This window comes from Chrysemys picta, chromosome 3 (assembly GCF_011386835.1).
Source record: "Chrysemys picta bellii isolate R12L10 chromosome 3, ASM1138683v2, whole genome shotgun sequence".
NCBI lineage: Eukaryota > Metazoa > Chordata > Testudines > Emydidae > Chrysemys > Chrysemys picta.
This window is the reverse complement of record NC_088793.1, coordinates 98,381,510-98,409,006: the sequence shown is the minus strand read 5'-3', so window position 1 is coordinate 98,409,006 and position 27,497 is coordinate 98,381,510. Positions and strand designations below refer to the sequence as shown.

The 27,497-nt window shown below is 40.1% G+C and overlaps 1 protein-coding gene across 21 annotated transcripts in view; it reads left to right on the top strand.

Annotated features, from left to right (window-relative positions):
- The window catches only part of PTPRK (protein tyrosine phosphatase receptor type K), a 569,400-nt gene that overhangs the window by 262,806 nt on the left and 279,097 nt on the right, over positions 1–27,497 (top strand). For all 21 annotated transcript variants that reach the window (XM_065588559.1, XM_065588557.1, XM_005280229.5 and 18 more), the window contains exons 4-5: positions 13,224–13,305; positions 15,249–15,364. In XM_065588559.1, coding sequence (XP_065444631.1) covers positions 13,224–13,305; positions 15,249–15,364 — 198 coding nt within the window. The remainder of the gene's footprint in view (positions 1–13,223; positions 13,306–15,248; positions 15,365–27,497) is intronic.

The window sequence follows — 27,497 nt, the reverse complement described above, 5'->3', positions numbered from 1 at the left end:
AAAGGATGTTTTGCAGGCATTGATTGTTTGACACAAATGGTGTCAGGAAGTTTTCTCTCTTTCAGGATGTGTGTGTGTGTGTGTGTGGGGGAACCAATAGCCTGGTGGTTAGGCCACTCAGCTGGGACCCAGGTTCAAATGGCTGCTCCAAATCAGGCAGAGCCAGCCCTGATGAGGATACTTTATAAGCTAGAAGCGAATAGGACTGGCTGGAAAACTATTATTCCATTTCATAAAAAAAAAATTGAAGTTTTGACATTTGTTTTCATTCCGATGCACAATGAAATCCGATAGTCCGGTGGTTAGGACACTTATCTCAATGGAGAGTGTGGACTTGAACCTGGGTCTCCAACATCCCCTGGGTGAGTGCTCAGCTACCAGGCCATTGGATATTCTGGAGTGGCACAATCTCTTCTTCACAAATTTTACATTGTGCATTGGAATGAAAACAAATTTCAAAAGTTGAATTTTTGTAACAAAACAGAATTATTTTCTGGCCAGTTGTATTCGATTCTAGTTTCTAAAATATCCTCTCTGCTGGCATTTTGCATCTCAATGAGTGCAGTTTTATTGGTTTCACTAACTGTCATTTACACCAAGACCCCTTTACATTACAATAGTTGTGTAAAGAGAATTTAACATGGATCTAAATATATTTTACTCCCACTTCAAAGCCCCCTTTTACATTGTGTAGCAGTATATAGTGTTCCTAGTGTCAATGATGATTCGTCCCAAAGTATTGAGAGTAATATAGAATTTTATGACATCAACTGTGACAAAGATATAATCCCATCTATAGGCATGAGAAACACTTCAGTGTTTAATTCAATGTTTGTTTTACATGTACATTGTTACAGTTCAAAGAAGGAATTTGTAAATATAGTTTTATATCCTATTATACTTGTGTTCCCTAGTAACTTGGTTTACAGTAATGGAAGGTGGCTGACCTTTGAGAGCAGAGATTGCGAATTAGCCCAATCAATTGTGTTCGTTTTATGGTGGCATTTTGTCTACAGAAGGTTAGAGGTGAGAACACCCCTCTTGCTTATCTGTTTGTCATCGACATGAAATACAATCTATGAGGTGAAAGGTTGATATTTTATCTATGCAATCTTTTCCTGCCATTTGATAACCCTTCCATCAGAAAATGAGCTTTATAGTGGCATTAAAAATACATGCCTCAAATTAAAAGTAACTATGGTACTGTGCTTGGCCTTTAATTATATAACTTGAGCTGCTGAAGAATGATAATTGCTTGTTCCTTAATAGCTATTTTGTACAATAAGCTTCTGAAAATGTGGTGCATTTATCTTGTTGTTGTGAAATATCTCAGAGAACAGGAGAGTGATCAGATATAATCACACATAATAGTATGACAGGCATTGAACTATTCCTGTCTTTCTGGAGTTAGTATTAGTTCTCTGGTTGTCATGTTGACTGTATTTTTTTTTTTTTTTTTTTTTATTCCTATGGAAAAAGGTGCCATCTTTTGTGGAGCAGAACACCAAAGCTCATAAATAAACATTTTTAATGGCCAGCATCACCAAAACAATGGATTATAGGGTACTTTGAATGTTTTAGAGAATTTGTGGAGGAACAGAGAATTTTCACCTAAAGTTTAGCTTCTTGGAGTTATGTTAATAATTCTGTTTTTTAAAGAGTGATTTTGTCATTGTGGGAAGGTTGGGTCCGTAAGATTTCTCTCCTCCTTCATTTTGTTGTTTTCTTCCCCATCAGGCTGGTGAAATAGGAATTTGCTTTTCAGACTAAACTATGGTGTGTGTGTGTGTGTGTGTGTGTGTGTGTGTGAGGGAAGGGTTAAAACACACACACACACACACACACACAAGTTTAGCAGGGAGGGGAAGCTGGCCCTATTTTCTTTTGGGAGAGCTGGTCCTTTCCCCTCCCTTAAGAGGCTGTATTTCCTTCCTCTTAATTTTCTCCTCTTCCCCCATCAATACTGTGATCAGCATCACCTTGCTTGCCTCTTGCTGTCATGCCGACCTTTGTGAAATCAGTTGCTTGAACATATCCCGGTCTCCTAGGCTTTTCCCCGCAAATGCGCAGTAAGCCAAGAACTAGCAGACATTCTGAATTTCACATTTTTTCTATTATTTTTTGATGACAAATGGTTAATTTCACATTTTCTCGACAAATTTTTGATCATTAATATAGATACACAATTCACTCCCTCTGCTTGACTATTTCAACACACTTAGGCCCGGAATCTCCCTTATGTTAGGACCATTTTTTGCATAGCTAACTACTTGGGGTTCCTCTGGTGGTGCAGAGGTGTCTTATATGTGACTCCTTATTTCTAAGTCTGGTATAGGGAATGTAGCTCAGTCTTTCTTCTTCCTGATCCATAGATGCTGTAGTGCCGTTAGCAGATGACATAATTTAGAGCAGCCAAAAGGGTGCTGTAAATTATGCCATAAGGCAGGCCTGATGAATAGATAGGATTGGGGAAATGCAAAGGTAACTTAAAGCCATATGTTCACACACCTTTCCCACTGAGTTGTACTGTGCACTCCTCAGTTGCATCCCAGGATCAGGGCCTTTGATTGAGTGAATGTTGTGTGTTAGGAGATGTTTCTCTTAATTAACCTTAGTGTTAGCAATGTTCTATACTCCACTGTAGATTAATGTGCCCCTTCAGAAGAGTCACCATTAATTCAAAATGCACTGTGTCGTGTTTTGTGCCTTAACTGCTTTTTGCGGGAGTTGGGGCAATGTAAACTTTTGTTTCATTCAAGACTGATAAACTGAAATGGATTACAAATGTGAATGTGCAGATTTGTGGAGACAGAAGATTTATTGCAAAGAATCTGTTTTGCAACAGGAATAGGGCAGTATTTCAGTGAATAGTCTGAATGGGGAAAAGCAGCTGCAACAATGACATAGGAAGTGGACTTTGTGAAGCACGTTATTTACTTACCTGCAGAGCAAGCAGGCTCTCCTGTTGTTATGGAGGTGGTTCTGTATCTTTGGATGGCTGTTTCAAATTGTATTTGCAAATCAGCAATTTTACACATTAATTATTTTGTCCAGCATGAACTAAAGAGAGTAATTTTATTTAAATTTGCTTATCTTTCACTCAGTTGTATAACATTAAACTTGGGTTGGTTGTTGTTCGTTTGTACAACTTGAAAGCAGTATTGTAAGATTCAAGGTGAACCTTGCAATCTGCCTTGGCTCTCTTTTCCCCCCTTGTCTATTTCCTGGTTTTATATTCAGCACCCATTTCTTAGCCTTAGTAACACATCTGGAGTACTATTAAAAACTCGCATAAGGAATATTTGTCCAGTGAAACTCCTGGGAAAAATGAGAATTTTACTTACAAATAGAGACGACAAAATGTAGAAATGAATTGAAGGGGTGGAGGATGTAATATTTTAGCATAAATTGGGATTCTTCTTTAACTTTGTTAAAAGCTAAAACACCTAGTGTGTGGGTGTGTTGGATTGGTGAAGGCAGAAAGGTCTTAGTTATAAATAATGTTTTCAGTTGGTGGAGAAAAATACACTGGAACCAAGCCTCAAACTCCTTTGGGCTTAGCTCCCTCTGGCCTCTTTAAAAAGTGTGGCAGATATTACTGTGTCTGGATCTCTTCTGCAAATTTTCTTTCTATCACAAGAAGAAGTAAAATGTTCAGTATTTATTCTCATTTTATGGGCGTTACTTGCTATCACTCCTATCCTTCACTTAGCCTCTAAATAAAAGTGTGAACATTTTTACTGCAGAAGGATCAAGATGTTTTCAGCTTTGCATTGTTCTTGAATCTCAGCCTTTAGGCTCTCTCAACCTTAGACACACCCTGTGGCATGTCTAAGGTCTTGGGTACAGAGCCTTTACAACCCACTATTTCTTCTCCAACTTCTCCTTCAGTCAGTCAGTGCAGGTGGGCCTGTGTGAAAGCTTAAGATCTCCCATGTGGTGATTAACGACTAGAGAGCCAAATGCTGTTGTGACCATTTTGTGGCGAGATGTCTCATGCAAACCTTTTCAAAGGTGTGTAACCCTTTGCGATGATGGGTAGAGTGGCTTCCTGGATCAGAGAAATAGGTGGTAGAACATGGAGCTCCTTTACTCTGTCCTATGGCAAGGGTTCTCAAATTTTTCATAGCATCTTTAGGGTTATCATCCGTCCGTATTTCCCCGGACATGTCCAGCTTTTGCGTCTCTAAATAGCTGTCCGGGAGGAATTGGTAACAAGGTTAAAATGTCCAGGGTTTTTTTCTCCGTCGCCTCCCTCCCTCCCTTCCATGCAGAGTGTGGCTGCTGATTGGGCAGCTGGGCCGATTGAGCCGCTCCCATTGGCCTCCAGCAGCCAGAGCCCTCTCCTGCTCCCCCCTCCCTCTGTCTGCAGCCCTATGTAACACACAAACCGACCCACCAGGCAGCGTGTTTTGCCTACACGTGGAGCCAGAATGGTAAGGGGAGTCCGGGGGGGGGGCAGTCAGGGAGCAGGGGAGTGTTGGATGGGCCCCCGGCCTCCACCTGCCCCCCCCCCCCGCGCATCTCCCCTCCTCCCATGGGTCCCTCCCTCCCTGCCTGCCTGCCTCTCCCTTGCCTGCTTGTACTGCCAGAGCCAGCAGCAACTGCTGTCTGCTGCCCCCGGGTCCTAGCGTCCCCCATACACTAATGGGAAGACAGGCTGCCCTTACCCTGCCCTTCTACCCTAGCCCTGAACCTCTCCAACGCCCCAAACCCCTCATCCTCCCGTACCCTAATCCTCTGCCCCAGCCCTGAGCCCTCTCCTGCATCATGAACCCCTCATCCCCAGCCAGAGCCCTCATCCCCCCGCACCCTAATCGTCTGCTCCATCCCTGAGCCTCCTCCTGCATCATGAACCCCTCATCCTCAGACCCACAGGCCTCACCCCTGCATCCCCTCCTATCCCCAAACTCCCTCCCAAACCTCCCTCCCCCCCTTCCCAAACACCCCCTCCTGCCCTCAAACTTCCTCCCAAAGCCTGCACCCCCTCCCTTTGCACCGCCTCCCACCCCCAAACTCCATCCCAGAGCCTGCACCCCTCACCCTCTCCTGCACACCCACCCCCTGTCCCAGCCTGGAGCCTGCACCTAGCACCCAAACTCTATCCCAGAGTCTGCACCCTGCACCCCTCCTGCACCCTAATCCCCAACCCAGGACCTGCACCCCAGACCTCCTCCCCCCCACCCAACCCCCCTCCCAGAACCTTAGGCAGGTGGAGTGGGTGGGTTCTGGGCACCACCAAAATTTCTACAACCCTGCCACCCATGCGAGTGGATAAGGGTCGGGGCAGTCAGGGCACAGGTAGGGTCCTAGGGGGGCAGTTAGGGTGGGGGGTTCTCAGCAGGGGGCAGTCAGGGGAAAAGAAGCAGGAGGGGTTGGGGTTCTGAGGGGGGCAGTCAGGGAGTGGGAAGTGGGAGGGAGTGGATGGGGGTTGGGCGGGGGTGGGGCTAGGGCGGGGCTTCCCCCCTCCCCCCCCAGTGTCCCCTTTTTGATTGTGGAAATATGGTAACCCTAAGCATCTTAATAGAGGGAACGTCATGAACCACCTCTTATTCACAATTGTATAACACCCCTGTGGCTACTACAGCAGTTGCTCTCAGGTAAAAGTAATATTAGGAGTGTACTGAGTCTAGTTTTAGCTCTCTAATGCAGTGCAGTAGCTGATAGGAGGAGGAGGAGAGCCAGCTAGCCTCATGTGACCAGCGAGCTCTCTACAGACCATAGTTTGGGAACTACTATACTGAGAACATCGCTGGGATTCTCTGCCGCTACCCTGAGACCCCTGCCCTTCAATTTCATTGTTCTGTGATTCTTGCTAGTCACTTTTTAAGCCCTGTTTAGAGGTCAAGCAGCAGCATGAGTGTGTTCCTTTCTAGTGTGGAATCCCACAGGAGCATTTTTAAACCAGATCTGAAAAATGTAGTAGCTTCGTGATCCTGTGTCAGATTTCAACACCTGGTGGGAAGATTAAAGGTGTGTGCAATGGGTCTCCCTTGAGTGATTATGAGAAGATAGAAATATCTATTCATGTTTGCTCACCAGCTTGGATAACAATATTACTAACTTAACAAAAAGGTAGCTTTTGAACTCTTCAATTTTTAAATCTCAGAAGATGTGAGACGTGAAAAGCAACAGAGAGGAGGGTGTTTCTTAACTAGCAGATTGTAAAGGGGCTAGATTTCAAAGTTTTCACCCAAGTGGTTGATTTACGGTACTGAAAATCCTCTAGGGCCCTGTCAGCAGAAAACCCTGCCTCACAGCATTAGTTAAGCATTCAAATGGAAGTAATTATGTTTTCATGGTTTCTAAATTAGCTCAGCAAAATTATCTGGAACTGTCACAAGGGAAATGCATTTTATTATGTCAACACATTTTTTACATATTCGGACAAAATTTGTTTAGACATCCCTCCCCACCTCTCTCATTTCAAACAGGTTTCCATTGCATTTCTTACTGGAAGTATTTCTCTCAATAGTGTATCATTTTTCAAGTGTTTACATTTACTTTTAGATGTAGGTTATTAATTAAAATCTTAATACCTGAAATCTGTAAACTGCTGAAACATCAGATTTAATTATATTAAAATTTTTTAATGTGAGCAGAGTCTCTAACATTTGTATTCTTGTCAGTACGGTTTGTCTTGCCATTTATGGCCTTTTAGCTATGGGATGTTTGTTTTTCTAGAGAACAACCCTGTTTCTATGTATATTCTGACCTTAACCAGTTTTATTTCCAGTACATCTGGAGCTGATCAAGTGTTCTTTTACAAATGTAGAATAAAAGAACAAACAGACCCCATCTTCCAACCAAACAAACCTCATGGATTTATTCATGGATTTATTGGGTTTACTTTAACTTTAAACTTTAAATATTTTAAAAAATCATTAACCTGTTCAGACTCATACAAACTGGTCACAACATTTCCAGGATAAAGTTATTTTAGAGACAAAAAGTCTCTCCCCTGCACCCATCCCCAACCTTTCTCTAAATTCCAGTTTTAACTAGAATTCTCCCTTCACTTAGTTTATTTAGCAATTAGTGTAAAAATGGTGCTGGAGCTGCAAATATTAGATCAGAATAGCCACCTTCAGGATTTCAGGTAATGGACCGGAGAGAAAATAGCATGAAAAGCAAAGTTAATTCCATTCCCAAACTGAAGCACTGGATGGTTTTTATATTGTCATCTGTCATGACTATAATCCCTTCTGTATACAGCCCTTTAACTTAGTTCTCAGCATCAAGTATTGGAATTGACCTGTCCATGAGTTCAAGCTTTGGGCAATTAAGCTAGCAAGAATCCATTTTTGTATGTGTGTAGCTTGACAGAAAAGTTTCTCATGTTGAATGCTCTGGTGAAGTGGTAAGGCCAATTAGATCTTTGCCAGTCACGGAATCTGCGCTCAGAAATTTCTTTTTAGCCCTTGTTAATTATGCAAAGCAGAGCCTAAGGGGGAAAATAAGGTCAGTGAAAGGAAGACTTGTTGCTTTAACCAAATTTGTGTGTGTGTGTGTTAATATATACTACATACATATAGATGTTTATATATGATATTTTCATAAAGGAAAAACAAAACAAACAAATAAAAACAGTTATTGTTCCTTAAGGGGAATCCTCCTTTAACATACCTTAACCCCAGACATTACATTCCCCACCTTTTCTCCTGTACACTAAGTTCCATACACCTCAAACATTTACTGTAACACAATGTACACACCTCATTATTCACCATCACACTATGACACGTGAAGTCTTAACTCTGAGCTTAGCAGTACATGGGTAGTAAGCATTTGCATACTGGGGAATGATGTGATGTGTATGTTGTATGTGATTTTTTCCCAGGTGGATGATACTATGATGTCAGAGATAAGGGTTCATATTAAAGTGCTAGTCTCAGGTAGCTTGGTATTTTCTCTTTTAATGGTTTTATAGTAAGTTCCAATTTACAAGTCCTGCAGGGTAACAAGATATCAGACTTCTAACATGGGACACTTTTTTAAATAAAAAAATTGCTGTCACTAGTCTAGGGCTGCAGAATAACACAGTTAGCTTGATTTTGACTAATTGTGGTTTAGCCTAGGCAAGATCCTACACTACAATTCAGCCAGCTAAATTGAGCTACAGGGCACTACCCTGCATCTACACTAGGAAGAAGTTTAGGGTTGTGCTTAGACTGTGTTATGGTTACCCTGGAGATTTCTCTTGAGTAGGGTTTAAAGGTACTAGCTAATGTGTTCAAATTAACATGTCCTAGAAATTCAAATGTAGATAAGACAGTTCGGACTTTAGCACATTCTAAATGGGCTGAGTTAAAGCCTAGGGGCGAGTCAGGAGGACCAGCTTAAGTTGTGTTTCAGTTTGCACCGCCTTGTCTATGCTATTAGTGTTATTGTAGACGTGTCGGTCCCATGATATTAGAGAGACAAGGTGGGTGAAATAATACCTTTTATGGGACCAACTTCTGTTGGTGAGAAAGACAACCTTTCAAGTTTACACTGAGCTCTTCAGGTCTGGGAAAAGTACTTAGAGAGTCACAGCTAAATACAAGGTGGAACAGATTGTTTAGCATAACTTGTTGACACATATTTCAAGGGACCGCCGTTCACTGGAGGTTGTTTAATTTTGCCGATGGAGAGCTCTCGGGAGAACTGATAAGGTGCTTTTCAGAATTGTTTTACTGTTAGTGATAACTACATTATAAGACATCAAATGAATCCTACATCTTTTTAATAAATTCATTATTGAAAGAGGAGAAGCTGTTGGAGAAGTATTGTTGAGCCAGTATGGGGTTTTGGTAACATGTAATGGGGAGAGTGAAGAATTCACTGGAAAGGAAATATACAAATTTCAGACTCTATTAGTGATGAGCATCACAGTAATGAAAATGACAGGGAAAGATCTTCCCGCTTCTCCCCCCAGCCCCCGCATACTTTTCCACCCACTTTTTTGTAATTAAGGTATGTATCCTTGTTATCTAAATGAGATTATCTGGTGGCATTTTATCCATGATTATGGGAGATTTCCACATAGGTATATCACATCAGCCAAACAGGAGAGGAAAGGTCTCTAAAACAATATTGAATGTGTGTCCACCTTGCCTCTGTGATGCCCCTTTGTGGCCCAGCAGGGCATGAGCTGCTCAGCTGCAGGTTTTCGCTGGTAGGTCGCTGTTCTTGTGAGGGCTGAGGGGGCGGTGCTCTGGCTCTCTGACTAAGGCACACTTCAGTCCTACTCCTTCCTGGGTGCTATGGTCCAAAAGAAATCAGGAATCGAAAACTATAACCCAAAACAGGGTTGTCTGATGAAACTTCAGTAAGATCCCACCCTTCTATTCGGGGCTTGTCTTCAAACAGTCCGTGCATCAGCTGATCCCTCAAGGTCTCATCATCTGCAGGGGCCCATCCAGCTGGCAAGCTACCTCAGTCTCTGAGCTGTACCCAGATTTCTCTCGTGTAAGGAGAAGCGGCACTCAGTTCTCCCTCCTAGACAGTCCTGACCTGGGCTAGATCTCCTCCTTTTAACTCCTTTCCCCATGCCTGGCCCTTGCTGCAGGTATAGTGGGGCGAGGCCAGTTTGGGGCCACAGGTTGTCATTAACCCTTTTGTTGGCAGCATGGGCCCTATATGTCTCATTGCAGAATACTTTTTTTTTTTTTTTTTTTTTTTTTTTTTACCAGTGAATAACTTTCTTCAGTTTCCACTGTCTTCTGCCATTTCAGACTCTTTCTTGAACCATGCTCTGAAGATCCAAGAAAGGAACTTGGGTTGGAAACTGCATCTATGCCAAGAACATATGTGTTTGAAAACTTAGTCTTTTAAATTACAGTGAGGTAGAAACAGAGGAGTATTCACACACTCCAGCCCCAGTGTATGCAGTAATTAGCTCATCATGCATACAAATGCCTATGTATGCACACAGCTTGCTTATATTACATATGCAAAGCTATGTTAAAAGAATGTTAAGATTACAAAGTCAAGCAATAAAAAGGCATGGCTATACTAACTTTTCCAGGGGTGCACAGAATGCATGGCATGTCTCTTAATAAGCCACTATTCAATATTTTATTTTTTCCTCATTGTTTGATGTGTGGCTCCAGGCCTTATTATTGAACACTATTCAAACCCTGCTCTAAAGACAGAATTATTAACTTTGTCATGGGCTTTTCTGACACTCATCATTGTGGCATCTGATTGCTTCATAAAGATTAATGATTTTATTTTCACAACACCCCTGTGAGATCGGAGGTGGTAGTTTTCCCTATTTATAGATGGGGAACTGAGACACAGGGAGATTAAGATCAAAAGTATCCACTAATTTTGGACAACCAGTTTGAGACTCCTAGGATCTGAGTTTTCAGAGTTCTTAGCATTGTACAGCACTTTATTCCTATGTTCAAAGTAGAGCTCCCAGTGACTTCAGTTGCAGCTATGAGTGCTTATCCTCTGGGTCTCAAGTCAGGCATCTAGTTAATGAGGAACGCAACTAGTGGCCACCTGTGAATGGTTTGGTTTAAGTGCCATGCCTAGCATCACATGGGATTCCGTGGCAGAGGCAGGGATAGAATGCAATTCTCCAGTGCAGCATTCAGCTGTCATAACTGGGAGACTGCACTTTTTTCTCTTGTGCAATTCCCTTCCTCCTTCACTACACACCTTCCAACTTCTGTAACAAATGAAGCAAGGGTCCTACATACAGTGGACTCATTCATTACACAACTCTGATTATCCACAGATCACAGCCTATCCTGTGCACTGACTGAGACAGTTCTGTGAAAAATGTAGTATGTAATAAAAGATTGTCATAATGCATATGTACAAGGGCGCAGAATTAAGGCTGCACAGCCAACGTTAAAGTTTTCTGGTTGCAAAGATAAGAGTTTTCTGTTACAAAAGTAATATTCTTTATCTCAGTGACAGTCCTGTTCTGTCTTTGCATGGCAGTGGACACAGTTATATAGTATTATGACCTAAAAAGAGCATGAGTAAAATGTTTTATATTGGACTTCATGGTCATATTATCCTAAAACTTTTCAAAGTCCTGAGAAAACTGTTTGGATACAGGGAGCTCTCAAACGTGACTGATATTAAAGGATTGGGGCAGGGATAGGGAGACACAAGCTTCCTGAAATTTCTTCTTGGCATTTTGAACTTCCAACTTTATTCATATTCGAGAAAGAGATTATTTCTCTCTTCCCTTTCCAGTGTTAAAGTCAGGCACTTATAATGTTATGAAATGAAAACACTACAAGAACCCTGGAGTTTGTGTATTGATACAGACACAGCGGTGAAATGGGGACAGATATATGCATGGAATTAAGCAACAGGCCAGAACGTTTATTAAACTTTAGCACACGGGAGGTCAACCATACTCTCCTATACCAGGCATTTAATTGGTTCCAGTGCAGGGGTTACAGGGCTTTTTTACCATGGAACCTATAACTTGGGGTATCATAGAACCATAGGGTTAGAAGGGACCACAAGGGTCATCTAGCCATCAACCCCCTGCCAAGATGCAGGATTTGTCATGTCTAAACCGTACAAGACAGATGGCTATCCAGCGTCCTTTTGAAAACCTCCAGTGAAGGTGCTTCCATGGCCTCCCTAGTCAGTCTGTCCCATTGTCCTACTGTTCTTACAATTAGATTAAATCTCAGGAAAAATGTCCTAAATCTGCTATGCTGTAATTTGAACCCATTGCCTCTTGTGCTCCCTCTGTGGCAAGAGAGAACAAATTTTCTCCATCTCTTTCATGGCAGCCTTTCAGGTATTTGAAGATTATTATCATGTCCCCACCTCCCCCCTTAATCGCCTCTTTTCCAAAATAAACATACCCAGGTCATTCAGCCTTTGCTCATATGACTTGCATTCCATCCGTTTGATAATCTTTGTCACTTGCCTCTGGATCCTTTCCAGTTTCTCTACATCCTTTCTATACATTGATGACCACAACTGGACGCATTATTTCAGCTGAGGCCTAACTACCGCTGAATAGAGTGGTACTATCACATCCCGTGACTTGCATGTTATGCCTCCTTAATGCAACCTAAAATTGCATTTGCTTTTTTTGCAGCATCACATTGTTGACTCAGGTTGAGCTTGTGATCCACCACAACTCCCAGATCCTTCTCAGCAGTGCTGCTGCCAAGCCAGTTACCCCTATTCTGTATTTGTGCATTTGATTTTTCTTCCCTAAATGTAGCATAGGATGACCAGATGTCCTGATTTTATAAGGACAGTCCTGATTTTTGGGTCTTTTTCTTATATAGGCTCCTATTACCCCCACCCCCTGTCCTGATTTTTCATACTTGCTGTCTGGTCACCCTAATGTAGCACCTTATATTTGTCTTTGTTGAATTTTGTTTTGTTATCTATAGCAGAGTTCTCCATTTTACCAAGATCCTTTTGAATTTTATCTCTATTGTCCAAAGTGTTTGCAACCCTCCTCCCCCAGCTTTGTGTCATTTGCCAAATGCATGCCTTTCCATGGCAAGGCAGCAGTAGATACACTAATTACACTCTGGTCAGTTTCACAGTCTGGTATTGCAAGTCTCTGGAGAAATCTCTGTTTATAGGAGCAGCCCAGGAATTCTTTGCTGCTCCTGTTGGTGGAGGGTGGAACAGGAAGTAGGAGCAGTTGTGAAGAGGTGCCTTTATTACTCCCCCACATCACACTTTCCCTATTTCCTAGCAGGAGTGAAGAATGAAACTGACAATGATAATATCAAACTGCACCTACTCCTGTCAAAGCCACTGGGGAAATGCTACTTGCAACATCACAAGAACAATTTTCTTTTATGGAATTGTACTGCAGAGGGAGTTCAGGAATATGTGGGGATTGTGACTCCAACTGGAATTTAAATTCCTGTTAATTAAGTTTACTTGTGTGTAAGGAGATGACTGACCCACCTTAAAATGGTACTTTCAGAGTCTAATCCTATGTATATAGTGCTGAAAATAAACTTTAGTCCAATGGAAACAAACTAACATTAATTACAAGTTAAGAAACATGTTTCTGTATTGAATCCATAAGTAGCAAATCTAGAAGAAGTCAAATATACAAATGGTATGGAACTATAGTACGTTAAGTAATAAATATTCCATTCAATCATGAAATCTTGTGGAAAGTTCAGCTTAAATGAAAAAGCAACGTGCCATATATCTGCACTCTCCACTGTGGATTCTGTAGAAATGAGTTTTGTAAACCTTTTTTTCTTTCTTTTTGACAGGTAATATTTGAAGCCGAAGTCTCAGATGGGAGAAATGGCTACATTGCCATTGATGATATCCAGGTTCTGAGTTACCCTTGTGGTAAGTAGTGATTAAGGGCTGCATTTTTCTCTGTCTTTTCAGGATGTGCTCAATATCGGCTCAGACTGCTGAGTTTTCATTGCTTGATCATTGATGTCCTTTGTTCCTTCTGTAGAATTTCTATTACAGCTTACATGAATGAATATTGGGGTGGCACAGTAGTGATTTCACTAGGTAAAAATCTTTCTGTCTAGCAGAAATAAAGCATTGCATGAAAATAAAAGTGTAACTTCAGTGGTTGCCTTTTTAGTGATAGATGTGGACACTAAAATTGAAATTGAAATTAAAAATAAATATACTGGTTTGTGCTAATTTTAAATTGGTTAGCATATTTAAGTCTGAGGGCTGTTAGACAACTTAATAAGGATATGAAACCTGAGTGAGAACTATATATCTTCTGGTTTCCAATTATTGTAGGCTATTATGAATAGGGACAGACTGTATGCATTTAAATGTAGGTTTCACTCTCGCTCGGCTAATCCTGGAAAAAATCCTAGGCCAGTGGCGCAATAGCTCAGGAAACATTGGACCAATGCATGTGAGAAAAAATCATGTCTATGCAGTTCTCTCATTTGTTGCTACTTTTCTTGTTAATTCTGTCCCATTCTACTCTACCTGCTCCTGCCCAACCACAATAGCCCCTCAATCCCCTTCAAAAGTGCTTCTTTGTTGTAGTGTATCCCTGTGGCTGATAGCTTAACTACTTTCTCTACAGATATACAAGTTCCTGTAGCCAGTGCTCACTAAGAGATGCCAAATAATAAAGATGTGATTGCAAACTCAAATTCCCTTTATCCTCTTTCCTCACCTAAAAACGACTAAGACTAGGAGCATTGCCCTACTCAGCCTAAGGAGCTATCGAGTCTCTTGCCTTTTTATATTTCAGCCAGCCCAGCTATAGGGACTCGCTTAAAAACAGATGCTTAAAAAAGAGCTCTGCTGCGTAAACAGGTGGTAAAAGAAAAAGGTAGTCAAATATAGTCCTGCCAGCAGATTATCAACATGATACAGTATTTAAATAAACCCTGTCTGCTTAGTGATGCTTATCCCATTCTCTTTTCAAATTGCTTTTTTTTTTTTTTTTTTAAAGAAAGCACGAATGAGGCTTCAGTTTAACTGGTTATGTAGGTGAAAACGTGTGAGAGAGCTATATAACGTGTATCCGTCAATTGTGACCATCAGTTTTCTTAGGCTCAATATTTCAATCGGGTGGTTTTGCCATTGAGTCTGTGCAGATGTATAAACTGTGTTCTATCAGCCATTGAAATGTTGCCATATTTAATGGCACAGAAAACATTTGTCTGCTGAGGAGGAAAGAACTCAAAATTACATTGCATTAGCTCTTAATACAGTATCATGAATACAACAAATTAAATCTCTCTTCCCTCCCCCATGTTTTAATTGTGGGGGATTACAGTATGTCAGGTGGAATACAATGGAAATTCACTGGGAGAATTTTTGTGATGTCTTTCTCACATTTCTGCATTTATTTTAATATATGGAGATCTACCTATCTCATAGAGCTGGAAGGGACCCTGGAAGGTCATTGAGTCCAGCCCCCTGCCTTTCCTAGCAGGACCAAGTACTGATTTTGCTCCAGATCCCTAAGTGGCCCCCTCAAGGATTGAATTCACAACCCTGGGTTTAGCAGGCCAATGCTCAACCACTGAGCTATCCCTCCCCCCATTTTCCTTTTGCTTTGATTTGTAAATTACTTTATTATAACTCATGTACAACATACAGTAGTAGAGTCACTGGTGAAGAGGAGGAAAAAGCAAAAATGCTTTTTTCTTGAATTAAGGTGAAACAAAAATAACTTTCTTTCATATGAGATTAGTTTTAGCCAAAGGTTGTCATAATATGTATCTTTTGGGAGAAAGTAATGCATTTTTTGTTTTTTATTAGTGAGCACTGTTTGTAATTTTATTTTTCCACCTCCACAGATAAATCTCCACATTTCCTGAGGCTGGGGGATGTAGAGGTCAATGCAGGGCAGAATGCTACATTTCAATGCATTGCTACCGGGAGGGATGCAGTGAATAACAAGTTATGGCTGCAGGTAAGTGTAACTCATCCAAGTCTGTTTGAATAAAGAACAAATGTATTGTTGAAAATGAAATATTTTAATTCAATGTTTTTTCTTTTTAAATCTTGAGCATGTAGAATCTTTCCTATAAATCAAATTTGTGATTAATTTGATTACCCAGAAAAACTAATCAGACTGGAAAGATACAGGAACAAATTATCAAACACTCAATTTGTAAGCACTTGGAGGATAACAGAGTGATAAGTAATAGCCAACATGAATTTCTCAAGAACAAATCATGCCAAACCAACCTAATTTCCTTCTTTGACAGGATTTCTTCCCTACTGGAGAGCGGGGAAGCAGCAGATGATCTTGATTTTTAGTAAAACTTTTAAGCAAAGTAGGGAAATGTGGTGTAGAGGAAACTATTACACCTCTACCTCGATATAACGCTGTCCTCGGGAGCCAAAAAATCTTACCGCGTTATAGGTGAAACCGCGTTATATCGAACTTGCTTTGATCCACCGGAGTGCGCAGCCCCGCCCTCCTGGAGCACTGCTTTACCACGTTATATCCGAATTCATGTTATATCGGGTAGCGTTATATCGAGGTAGAGGTGTCGTTGAAAGACCATACTCGTAGCTATCAGTGGGTCACTGTCACACTGGAAGAATGGATCTAATGGGATCTCTCTGGCGTTTGCTCTGGGTCCAGCACCAGTCAATATTAATGACTTTGATAATGGAGATATAAAATCTGCAGGTGACCCCATGCTGGGAGGAGTTACAGGCACTTTGGAGACAGGATTATAATTCAAAATTAGTTTGGTAGATTGGAGATTTGGTCTGAAATCAGCAAGATGAAATTCAATAAAGACAAGTGCAAAGTACTTCACGTAGGAAGGAAAATATCAAATGGAACAATACAAACTGGGGAATAGCTGGCTAGGTGGTAGTACTGCTGAAAAGGACGTGGGAGTTACAGTGGATCACAAATTGAATGAGCCAACAATATGATGCAGTTGAGAAAAAAGCAATTATTCTGGTGTGAATTAACAGGAGTATTGTATGTCAGACATAGGAGATAATTGTTCCATTCTACTCGACACTGGTGAGGCCCCAGCTGGAGTATTGTGTGTGATTCTGGGTGCCACACTTGAAGTGGCCAAATTGGAGAGAGTCCAGAGGAGAGCAACTAAAATTATAAAAAGTTTGGAAACCCTGACCTCTGAGGAAAGGCTTAAAAATGGGCATGTTTAATCTTGAGAAAAGAAGATCAATGGGGATAGAGGAAACCTGATAATATTCTTCAAATATGTTGAGAGCTGTTATAAAGAGGACAGTGATTTGTTGTTCTCTGTGTCCACTGATGGTAGGACAAGAAGTAATCTGCTTAATCTGCAGCAAGGATTATTTAAATTAGATGTGAGGAAAGACTTTGTAACTATAAGGATAGTTAAGCATTGGAATAGTTTACCAAGGGAGGTGATAGACTTCCTGTCATTGGGGGTTTTTAAGAGCAGATTGGACAAACACCTGTCAGTGATGGTCTAGGTATACTTGGTCCTGCCTCAGTGCGGGGGGATAAACTAGATGATCACCTGAGGTCTTCTCCAGCCCTGTGTTTCTATTATTCTATGCTAATGACTCCAAATTTTTAAAACTTGGATTAAAAAACATAAAAAGGTGCACTAGACAAATGGTTACTATGTAAGGTAACTATTAATGCATTCTCTCTACATGTAAATGTTTCTTTATCAAAACATGTAAGCAATAAATACCTATGGTTTGAAAGAAAAAGTTTAGTATCTAGTAAAACAGATGTGCTATATTTAGTACATGCTTAACAGAGAGCTGTCATAACTATGATGGATGATCCTATGATAGAGAGAAATTACAAATTAATCCCTCGGGATGTGTGTTAAAAAGAGGAAATTTTTAAATTGACACTATAAAATTGCCATGCCTTTGAATGATAGGAAAAAGATTTGTATAAATATACAAGTATATGTTCTAAAGTAAACAATGTCTAAAATCAGAATATTGTTTGCCCCTCACAAAGCTATGAGAATTTTTTACTCATAGCTTAGAAAAAGGCAAGTTGTTAGGAAAGATCACAGGGGCATAGACGGCTTCTTCAAGAATGGTTTCTCATTCCTTGATGTAGATGAAAGTTGAAGAACTAATAAAAACTTACCCCATTATTTTGTGTGTATCTACAATGTGCGTAGTAACAGCGAGTTTGCAGTGTGCACAATCTTGAATTATTTTGAAAAATTGAAAATTGCTTCTTTAAGCAAAACCTTTTGATATTTAAAAAATCTGAACTTCAAAAATACAATTTTAAAATCTAGAAAGTACCAAATGTAAAGTTGTATACTTTGTAGTAAGTCGGACACTGCCAAAATGAATCCATTTTTTTCCCCAATCAGGGTCTGACTTCTAACACAATTGAGAAAGGAGGTGACCATCTTTGGGAGTGTATATATAGCCATGAGATACATCTGAAGTCCAAAATAAAGACACAAGAAATTTTTCTTTTGGGTAGAATGTGAGAGAGTCTGACTTCTAGATAAATAGGATACAGAAAATATTCCAAGAAAAGATAATCACAATGTGCTACAGTGTGAAAAATGAACACAGAACCAAAAGTGATTGCATTGCATTTCACATTAGTAAGTCAGTGTAGTAAATAGATATCATATCACCAGGAATTATTTGTTTTGCATGTCTTTCTGCTAAGTACAAACCATTATTTCAATTGAACAAATGTAAAATGTACTCATTGAGAAAGAGCAGTTCAATTTCTCAGCATTGTGTGTTTTATGTGCCCAATTTAGCTAAGTTAAATTACATTAACCTGGATTATTTTATGAGAGATAAGGTTATAACAATGAGAGTATAAAGAAACAATGTAAAGTACCACTTTCAACACAGATAATTGCTCGACAAAGCCTGACAGTGAGAGCCAACTGGAATTTTTTCATACCACTCTGTCCTCCAAGTAAGATAACTTTGACTGATTATTCCTTATAACTTTTCTTTTCCCTGCAAGAAAGCTAGTTAGCAGCCAAAACTGCTTGGAAAACATTTGTTTTCTCTCTTCACACAGTTAATAGATTTTACTGGATAGATCACAGAAGTGGATACTTTCTTATCTTGTAAAATGCTAAGAATATCCTTTCATTTGTTGGCTGAGATCTTGGGACTAGAAGGATCTTTTGCCCTTCAAATAACTTTCTTTGCTAATGTTTATAAAGTGCTTGCTATAAAAATAGCTGTTTGATAGAAGTCACCTGAATTCTTCAAATGCAGATCTCTACTCGTATTTTACTTCTCTCTCTCGCCATTTAAACTCTACTAGTTCTGTCACCATTTCCTCATTGCCCCATATGTTCCTTTCTCATCATTCAAGTCTTTGCTCTGTTTTCCCAGCATAGCCATGCTAATCATTAATTTTACTTGTCAGAAATATTAATGTTTGGAGTGTTTGGAGAACATTGCTGGTTATCAATCCTGCTGTGCACAGTTTTGAGCAAACATCAAATTGACTCGTTTTCCTTGAAACTGATGTAAAGGTGGGTTATGGACCACGTGGGGTATACAAATGTGTGACTTGAAAAAGGCCCATGTATACCCTTTGTTCAAACTAGCAAACTCACTTTCTAAAGTTTCAATATGAAGAAGAAAACCACCAACAGATCAAATCAAATGCCTAAATAATTGTTTTTGAGGGCCTGGAACAGAAGCATTCCAGGAATGCATCTTCTCTCATCGTAGCAAGTGAAGAGAGATGCTTTAGTAGCATGCTATGTTAATAAATAAATAAATAAAAGAACCTTTTTTGTCATCATAGTTGAATGTGAAAAGATCTTCCCTTTTGAAAACTTCGAATAAGGCATTCTACATGAGATGCAATGATATGAAATGACATTTGGGAAGACTGGGGCTGTTCATGCCAGAAATGCTCTGTGACACAAGATCCTGTTTGGTTACATTGAAGCTATAGAGTAGTAGTTTTGCAGCCATGGGGTTATTTAAATAAAGTAATGGCTGTCTCTGTCTCTTCCAGTTCTTTGAGTATTTCTAAGTGAAGGATTAAAATAAAGAACTTTAAAAAGAAACTACAGAACCCCCTCTGCCCTTTCACTCTTTCCCATCTCCTTCAGTAAAATTAGGCAAATAATTTTTATTTATTTATTTTGTGGGATGGAGCTAGTGGTACTATCAGCAACAGTAGCACAAACAGCAATGATGTATTTTAGAAAGGCTTATTTTTCTAACTTCAGAAATCAGAAGTGTTAGAAATTGTGTATTATGTGTATGCCACTGTATGATATTTTTTCTTGCATATGTATATATGTGTGCATGTATGTATATGTATGTATATATATAATTTTAAGTGTGTACACATTTGTATGAATATTTAAAACATGAGTATAGATAGTGTGTTCCAATACGCCAAATTTCTTATTATATCATATATATAATGCTGTAAGATCCAAAGGCTTTTCACAGACTCAGATTTTTCTGAGCATTGGAGAAAGACAAATAAGGACTGATCTTGGACCTTTATTGGATTTCACGTCTTTTTTTTTTTTTTTTTTTTTTAATCAGATAGCATTTGTTTTTTCTTTTTTTCAATTTCATAGTCCCATTGGACTGAGGTTGGGAGAAACAGGATTTTGGCATTGAAAGATAAGTAATGCTGAAAACAAAAGTGCTTTGAAAGGCGCAGCTGCATTAATATAAAGCAGATAGATATCTGACTAGATCAGTGGTGCCCAAACTTTTCCTGTCGCACACCCTCCCTCCCCAATCAGTAATGGAATTTGTCGCCCCCCCTCCCACTACTGCACGGTTGACCCCATATTTTGGGGACCCCTGGACTAGATAAAGAGCCTTAACTGGTTCAGTAACACATTATGAGAATATTGAATGTTAAATATGGGGATGAGAGAGAGAGAAACAGGTTTCAAAATTGCACCTCTTACTTCCGCAACAAGTGTGCAACACACAATTATTACAGCACCATGGTTGTTCTTTTTATTTACAGAAATAAATACTTTAACTGGCGCATAATTATTAACAAATATAGTAGGAGAAGATCAAAGATTTGTACATTTTTGTTTTAGTTGAGCATTCCAAAATATGGATGCTTGTATAAAGCTTTCTCACATATATCTGAATTCTTGAGATGTCTCTTCTCTGTCTATCTTTTCTCATCTCCCTTAAGATACTGTTGCAGGTAAAAATAATAGCCATTCTGTCCCTCCTCCCCCCTTCCCACTCACCCCCAAAGTTCTCACTGCAGGGCCTCACAGGTTTGCCAGACACTTACTTGGATTCAGTGGTAGCTGGGGCCACTAGAGTTTCTGGGATCAGAGATGTGATCATTCAAAACTGAGATGGTAATTTAATACCCCAGCCTGGAGGCAGAAATGTTCAGAGAACTAGCACTAATGTTCAGGTTGGTTCATATTTTCTTGCTGAGCTTATTTCTAACTATGGGTACATACTGAAGGCCCTCTTCTAGTGTAATGTCAATAATCACGCACATAGGGTTCAATCCTCCAGGATTGTCCAGGAGTCTCCAGGAATTAAAGATTAAACCTTTAATTAAAGATTATGTCCTGGGATGAAACCTCCAGGAAGACAACTAACCAAATTTGGCAACCCTATCCACACTAAGATGTCTGTCTTTTTGTGAAAGTTAAGGCCAGCACATGTTGAAATTCCTTTGTTGAAGGAGTCCAGAGGTGTACACATCTGTGTTTAATTTTATGCTTAATGCATATTAACCATGAAGAATCATGAAAAAAGTATGGCCGGTTGTCCACTCTGACACTACCCACTTCTGCTCTGGTGCCTGTGTATTTTTTTAATGTAATAAGTTAAGTGACTTTCTTCCAGATGATTTTCTGTTTAATATTTTCTTTGCCTCACTCCTCTGTTCATCTTGAATTTTTGTATTTGTTATGTTAACTTGGAAGCCCCCTTGGGCAGAGACCTTTATTTTTGTATTGTATTTATTTATTTTTGGGTGTAAAGTACCATGCACACCAATGGAGCTATGCTAATAAATAGCAAGCAAACCTAAGTGCTTAGCTGTGCAGTGTCCTGTTCTTTGGACACTGCTAAATGTTAGGTATCCAAGAAAATAGGCAGAGTAAAGGCAATTATTGATTCAGAGAACATGCTAAATATTGATTTTGTAAAAAAAAAAAAAAAAAAAAGAAAAAGGGAGAGAGAGAACTTATAAAAATGAGAATTTAAATGGTCAAAATAGAATTACAAGTTTGTCTCCTTTCCCCCAGCATGGAGAAGTGTGGCTTGTGCATTAGATGCTTCAGTGTAGTACTAAACAAGTACAGTGTAGAGGTAGACTGACTTCATATGACTAGCAGAATGGATAGGAAGATGACACGTGCTTTGAATATTACGTATATTCTTTAGCACTTGTTCCATTAATCCAATAAGGATATCAGAGCAATAGGTTTGTGGGTGCTGGGTTTTATTTTTCTTTGCCAGAAGCAGGCTTCTTTTTGAGTTGGGAGCAATTGTGACTCCCATATGGCCAATCTGATTTTATAGTCTCTTATCAATGGCCAGTATAACTGGACACCTATGTGGAACAGAGAAAAGAGCCCTTTGCTGGAACATCTGTTAAACCATATGCCTTGGCTCCAGGTTCAGTTGGAGATAACTGAAACACTAATGAGTCCATCCATCATTGCTGAGCTTGGCATTAACACCTCATTGGCTTGGGCAGAGAGGCTCTTCTTAACTTTGCAGTTTGGTGTGTTTTGCCATGGTCCTGGGTGATACCATTTGCTTTGATGAATCTCAGATTAGAAGCGCTATTGCATGTGTTTAGAAGTTTAAAATGTGACTGGCAATCCTGTGCAGATTGCCATCAAAGCACTGGCAATTGGGCCAATCTGTCAGCAACAGCACGAGGTGCTGGCTAACTGCCTCCTCAGTTGGCTTGCCAAGCCTGGCAAGTCAGCGCATGGTTTCACCCTTAGAGAGTCTCATCAGCATTAATGCAGTGTGATACATCTCTTCTCTCAGCCAGAGGAAAATGTCATTCCTTGTGGAGTAACAGATAATTAAAGCAATTGCCTGAAAGTAATCTTTGCAGAAGTGAAATTAGAAAGCATTATGGAAAATGGAATGCAAATTGCTGTATCATCAAGTGAGGGGCTAACTATGCAGTTGACCTGGCAAGGATCAAACAGCTGACCACATAATTTTATCCTTTTTGGAAAATGTATATACCATAACTCACAATGCTTTGTTTACCATTTCACTATCAGTTTTTGGTACCATTGTTGCCACAGAATGTGGTTTGAAACAATCTTCGCTTCCCACAGGGAATTTACCAATCTGACCCATCTTCTCTCTTCGAGTGTCCTCCCCATCATGCTGCATATACACACATCTTGGAAGATTCCTTTACAGAGCTCCACACCTCAGGCATATCCAGTAACATTGTAGTTTTAGCTGATTGGTCTGTCACCTGGAAGCAACATGCCACTGGCATGCAAGAAACCCAGAGCTGAGACACACACTATACTTCTGTAGCCTTTCTAATATAACTTTACATTTAAATTCGAGACAGCATTACATTTTAACAGATTTTACTATGTTTAAATAGGGGTGTTTTGGGGGGGGGGAGGGGGGAGACTGAAAGATTTGCTATTGTGTACTTGAAATCATTTTTCTGCCCCCTGCAGAATGACTTTCCCGAGATAGGCTTCATATTTTATTTTAATACTGACCTATGGCACCCTGCGATCACTGCAGTTTAAATTGGAATGGAATAAGCTTCCTATTGATGCTACAGAGCATCAGTTGGTGCGCCTAGTGTTTCATATGACCCTGGACTGATAGGTGTCCTAAAGAACATTCAGTATGTTGAGACACATGGGGGCAGCTGCTGATACTCATTCCCTAATACATGTGGCATTGTAGAACCACAACCTAGATTCTCTGCAGTTTTTATTTGACAGCCACTCATCAAGTTTGTTAATACTTTATTTTTTGTCTAATTTGTGAACGGTTGTCTAACTCGTGAGGATGCTACTTATCATTCTGAGGTGTTGAAGAAAAAATATTTTGAGTGAAAAAACAAAAACAAAAAAATGTCTAATGATGAACTTCAGCAGAGATCCTTGGGAGTGGTGTGTTCTCTCCAAAAGTTGCCATATGAATACTCATAGCCCAGGGAAGCAACAGGCTTCTGCAGCTTACCAATACTGTCCACCTGCTGCTATTACTGCTTAATAGATTTCATCATAGGTTTTTTTATCTCCTTTTCCTTGAATGCAGATATTAATAGTTATGTGCTCAGCCAATAGGATGCCTCATTCAGCTTCTGACAATGATTTGTATCTGTCTTTACTTACCGTATTGATTGCTGTTATTCTTGGTACTGAGCGTTCTGCAAATTGCTTGAAAAGAAATTAATTCCTCTGTTATAAGACAGAGTAGCTTCATCTTCTTCCATCTCACGAATTCCTACTCTTCAGGCCATGAATCAGTGTTCAGATTGGCTTTCCTAGTAGAACAGGCAGCCCTGCCATAACTGTTTACTTTACTAGACAAGGTACACAACCTGATCTTAATTAGAGAAGGTTACTTTTCTGCTGGAAAACCGAGCTTCTGCCTTCCAGTCCATTCTTACTGTATTCCTTAGTGTACTGCTGTTACAGAAAATTACTTTTAAAGATTTCTTGCTGCTTTATCTTTTTCTCTTGTTAGAAAGTTAATTGACAAAAGTCCCTTTGATGTGGTTTTTCCACTACCACGAATCTTTTCTTGTCTTGAAAGCATTTAATGTCTCTTCTTGTTCTCTCGCACATTGGCACACGGTAGCCGGGTGAAACATGCTTCAGGATGCTGCTGCTGCCCTTCAGACCCAATTCTGCAAATTAGCTGGCACTTACAGTACATTCCACTGTTAAATATTACGTCATTCTTCAGCAGATGTCTCCTCCTACTGCAGACTTTGTGAAGAAAGTTTCTGTTCCAGTTTTCCTGATTGTTCGTGGTCCGCTCCTGGTTTTTCTCTATACACAGTAGTTTTTAATTTTTTAACTCACTTCTGTCAGATAGGAGACATGCCCATTCCCACTGTACTTAATATGCACACTGAAGTTTCCCATTCTACCTTTTAGTTTCCCCAACTTTCCTTGTTATTGACCGCTCTTTTCCGGAGTAATGATGTTTCTGAAAGGGAAGTGAAAGAACATGTAAACACGGAAAGTAGCATTTATCTTTAAACATCTTGTTTCTATTTTCTGTGCTCTTAGCCTTTTTCCCTTATCTTTGAGTTCTTCAGTTAAGGGGGGCTGATGAATGCTATATTCTGAAGAACTGTTCCACCAAGAGAAGCCTACTGATATCCCTAAACATGTTCATAAAGATTCATTAGCATTTTTCATTTATTCTGTGCTGCCACACATTACTGACTCCTATACTACTGCCATATAGGAACATTAGCCACTGAAAATTCAGTATTAGTCTGTATTCATAATACCACATTTCATATTTTCTTACTAATCCCAGTCTGTTTCATGGTGTGTGGTTTTTAAAAATTCCTTGTCTCACTATACATTCTATTTTTGATGCTGCCTCTGTCATTTAAGCCTGAACAGACCTCCCGCCCCCACCCAACATTTTAGTAGCCTCTCAGACAAATAGAGTAATTTCCCCCTGGATCCTTAGCTTGAATTTCTTAGTTATTTTACCTTTCAATTACACCGGATGCTATATTCCTCCTGGTTTGAACTTAGTTCTGCCTCACTTAACTAGGTCCTCTAATGTACAGTAGCTAACAGTCATTTAGTCTGCACTATAGTTCTTGCAGTTGTCATCTATGTAGGCGCTCCCTAGGGATGTCTTATTCCACCTAACATTGGACCACAACATATGCTCTGCTTGGGGATTCGCTGTCAGATTCTCTGCTGATTATGTATCAGAGGGGTAGCCGTGTTAGTGTGAATCTGTAAAAAGCAACAGAGGGTCCTGTGGCACCTTTGAGACTAACAGGAGTACTGGGAGCATAAGCTTTCGTGGGTAAGAACCTCACTTCTTCAGATGCAAGTAATGGAAATCTCCAGAGGCAGGTATATATCAGTGTGGAGATAACGAGGTTAGTTCAATCAGGGAGGGTGAGGTGCTCTGCTAGCAGTTGAGGTGTGCTTCACCTCACAGTCTTTGTTTAATCCTGATCTGATGGTGTCAAATTTGCAAATGAACTGGAGCTCAGCAGTTTCTCTTTGGAGTCTGGTCCTGAAGTTTTTTTGCTGTAAGATGGCTACCTTTACCTTTACATCTACTATTGTGTGGCCAGGGAGGTTGAAGTGTTCTCCTACAGGTTTTTGTATATTGCCATTCCTGATATCTGACTTGTGTCCATTTATCCTCTTGCGTATACGGACACAAGTCAGATATCAGGAATGGCAATATACAAAAACCTGTAGGAGAACACTTCAACCTCCCTGGCCACACAATAGCAGATGTAAAGGTAGCCATCTTACAGCAAAAAAACTTCAGAACCAGACTCCAAAGAGAAACTGCTGAGCTCCAGTTCATTTGCAAATTTGACACCATCAGATCAGGATTAAACAAAGACTGTGAATGGCTATCCAACTACAGAAACAGTTTCTCCTCCCTTGGTGTTCACACCTCAACTGCTAGCAGAGCACCTCACCCTCCCTGATTGAACTAACCTCGTTATCTCCACACTGATATATACCTGCCTCTGGAGATTTCCATTACTTGCATCTGAAGAAGTGAGGTTCTTACCCACGAAAGCTTATGCTCCCAGTACTTCTGTTAGTCTCAAAGGTGCCACAGGACCCTCTGTTGCTTTCTGCTGATTATCATGCTCAGAGTCAGATCATTAACCACGTATAATGTGTTATGATCCCTTTTTCCACCTCTGCCATTTTGTAGTTTCCTAGTAAATTGCCATAAGAATTGCTTTATTGTAACTTTAAATTTTGCCTTGCATGCTTCCTGGTATGTGGTAACTTGAAGGGAGTCCTCAGGTTTTATGTGATTTAAATATATGTGAATTAGCCTGATTAAATCAAGATGTAGTTTATAGAAGCACACCCTTGTGGACTTCCTTACCTCATTGTCCTGTGGTCATGATATATTCAATTCATCCCAAGTGCCCATTAGAAGAATATTTGAATGTCATTGTTAATTGATTGATGAGTAGACTCGAATTCTCCCTCGTTGAACCAGTCTGATCTATTGTATTGGCCAGCATAGTGCCCAGCAAATTTATTTGCCTGAATGGCTAAAAACAAATATGAGTTAAATCAGTGGGATTTAATAATCCTATATGTTTGACTTATTTTAGAGAAATGTAAAGACATCTTTTGCTGAACATAAGTGCATTGAGATCTTGCTCAATTTTGATGTAAATTCTTTGTGCAAACTCTCTTCTCCCCCTCCCCCAACAAAACAAAGCAAAACTTCAAAGTTTTAGGACCCCAACATATACATTATAGCTTCTCTCACTCTAAGCAAGTGTGTGTGCCTTGCTTTCCTCTCCACTTCAAGAGCCTCTGTCCCAGTGGATTCTATTAAATAATTCTGCATTCAGGAAGTGTAGTTTTCTCTCAAACACCTTTTTCTGTTTTAGGGCACACATTGGTCCAGACACAGTAGCTTTATAGTGGGCAGAGATAAGTGGAGAATTTCCCTGTGCAATGGAATTCTGCTGGTGGAGATGGATCTACTGAATCCTATACCATGCCTCCCATCCCAGCCTCTGGCATAAGGAGGAGGGAGAGGCATTTTGGGGGCAGGGCGTGGGCCAGAAAGGGAGGGGAGGGGTAATGACAGGGCAGAGTTCCACCATGTCCAATCCTCCTCTGGTGTACAATCCCAGAAGGACTTTAGGCCAGTGATGTAAGTGTTTGAGCCAGTGCCTGGTGACTCTGAATCAGGCAACCACAATTGGTTTCCTGTGGCCCACTCCCTTCGCCATAGCATCTGAGCCCCTATCAGATGTAGTGGAGAATCAGAGTCATTAGCTTTATTCAACTTAGCTTTGTGGCCATGCTCTTGCTGAACTGTTTTGTTTATCAGGAAGCTGGGCCTTCCATTGGTTTACTATAAATCTCTGTCCTTCTCCTGAAAGA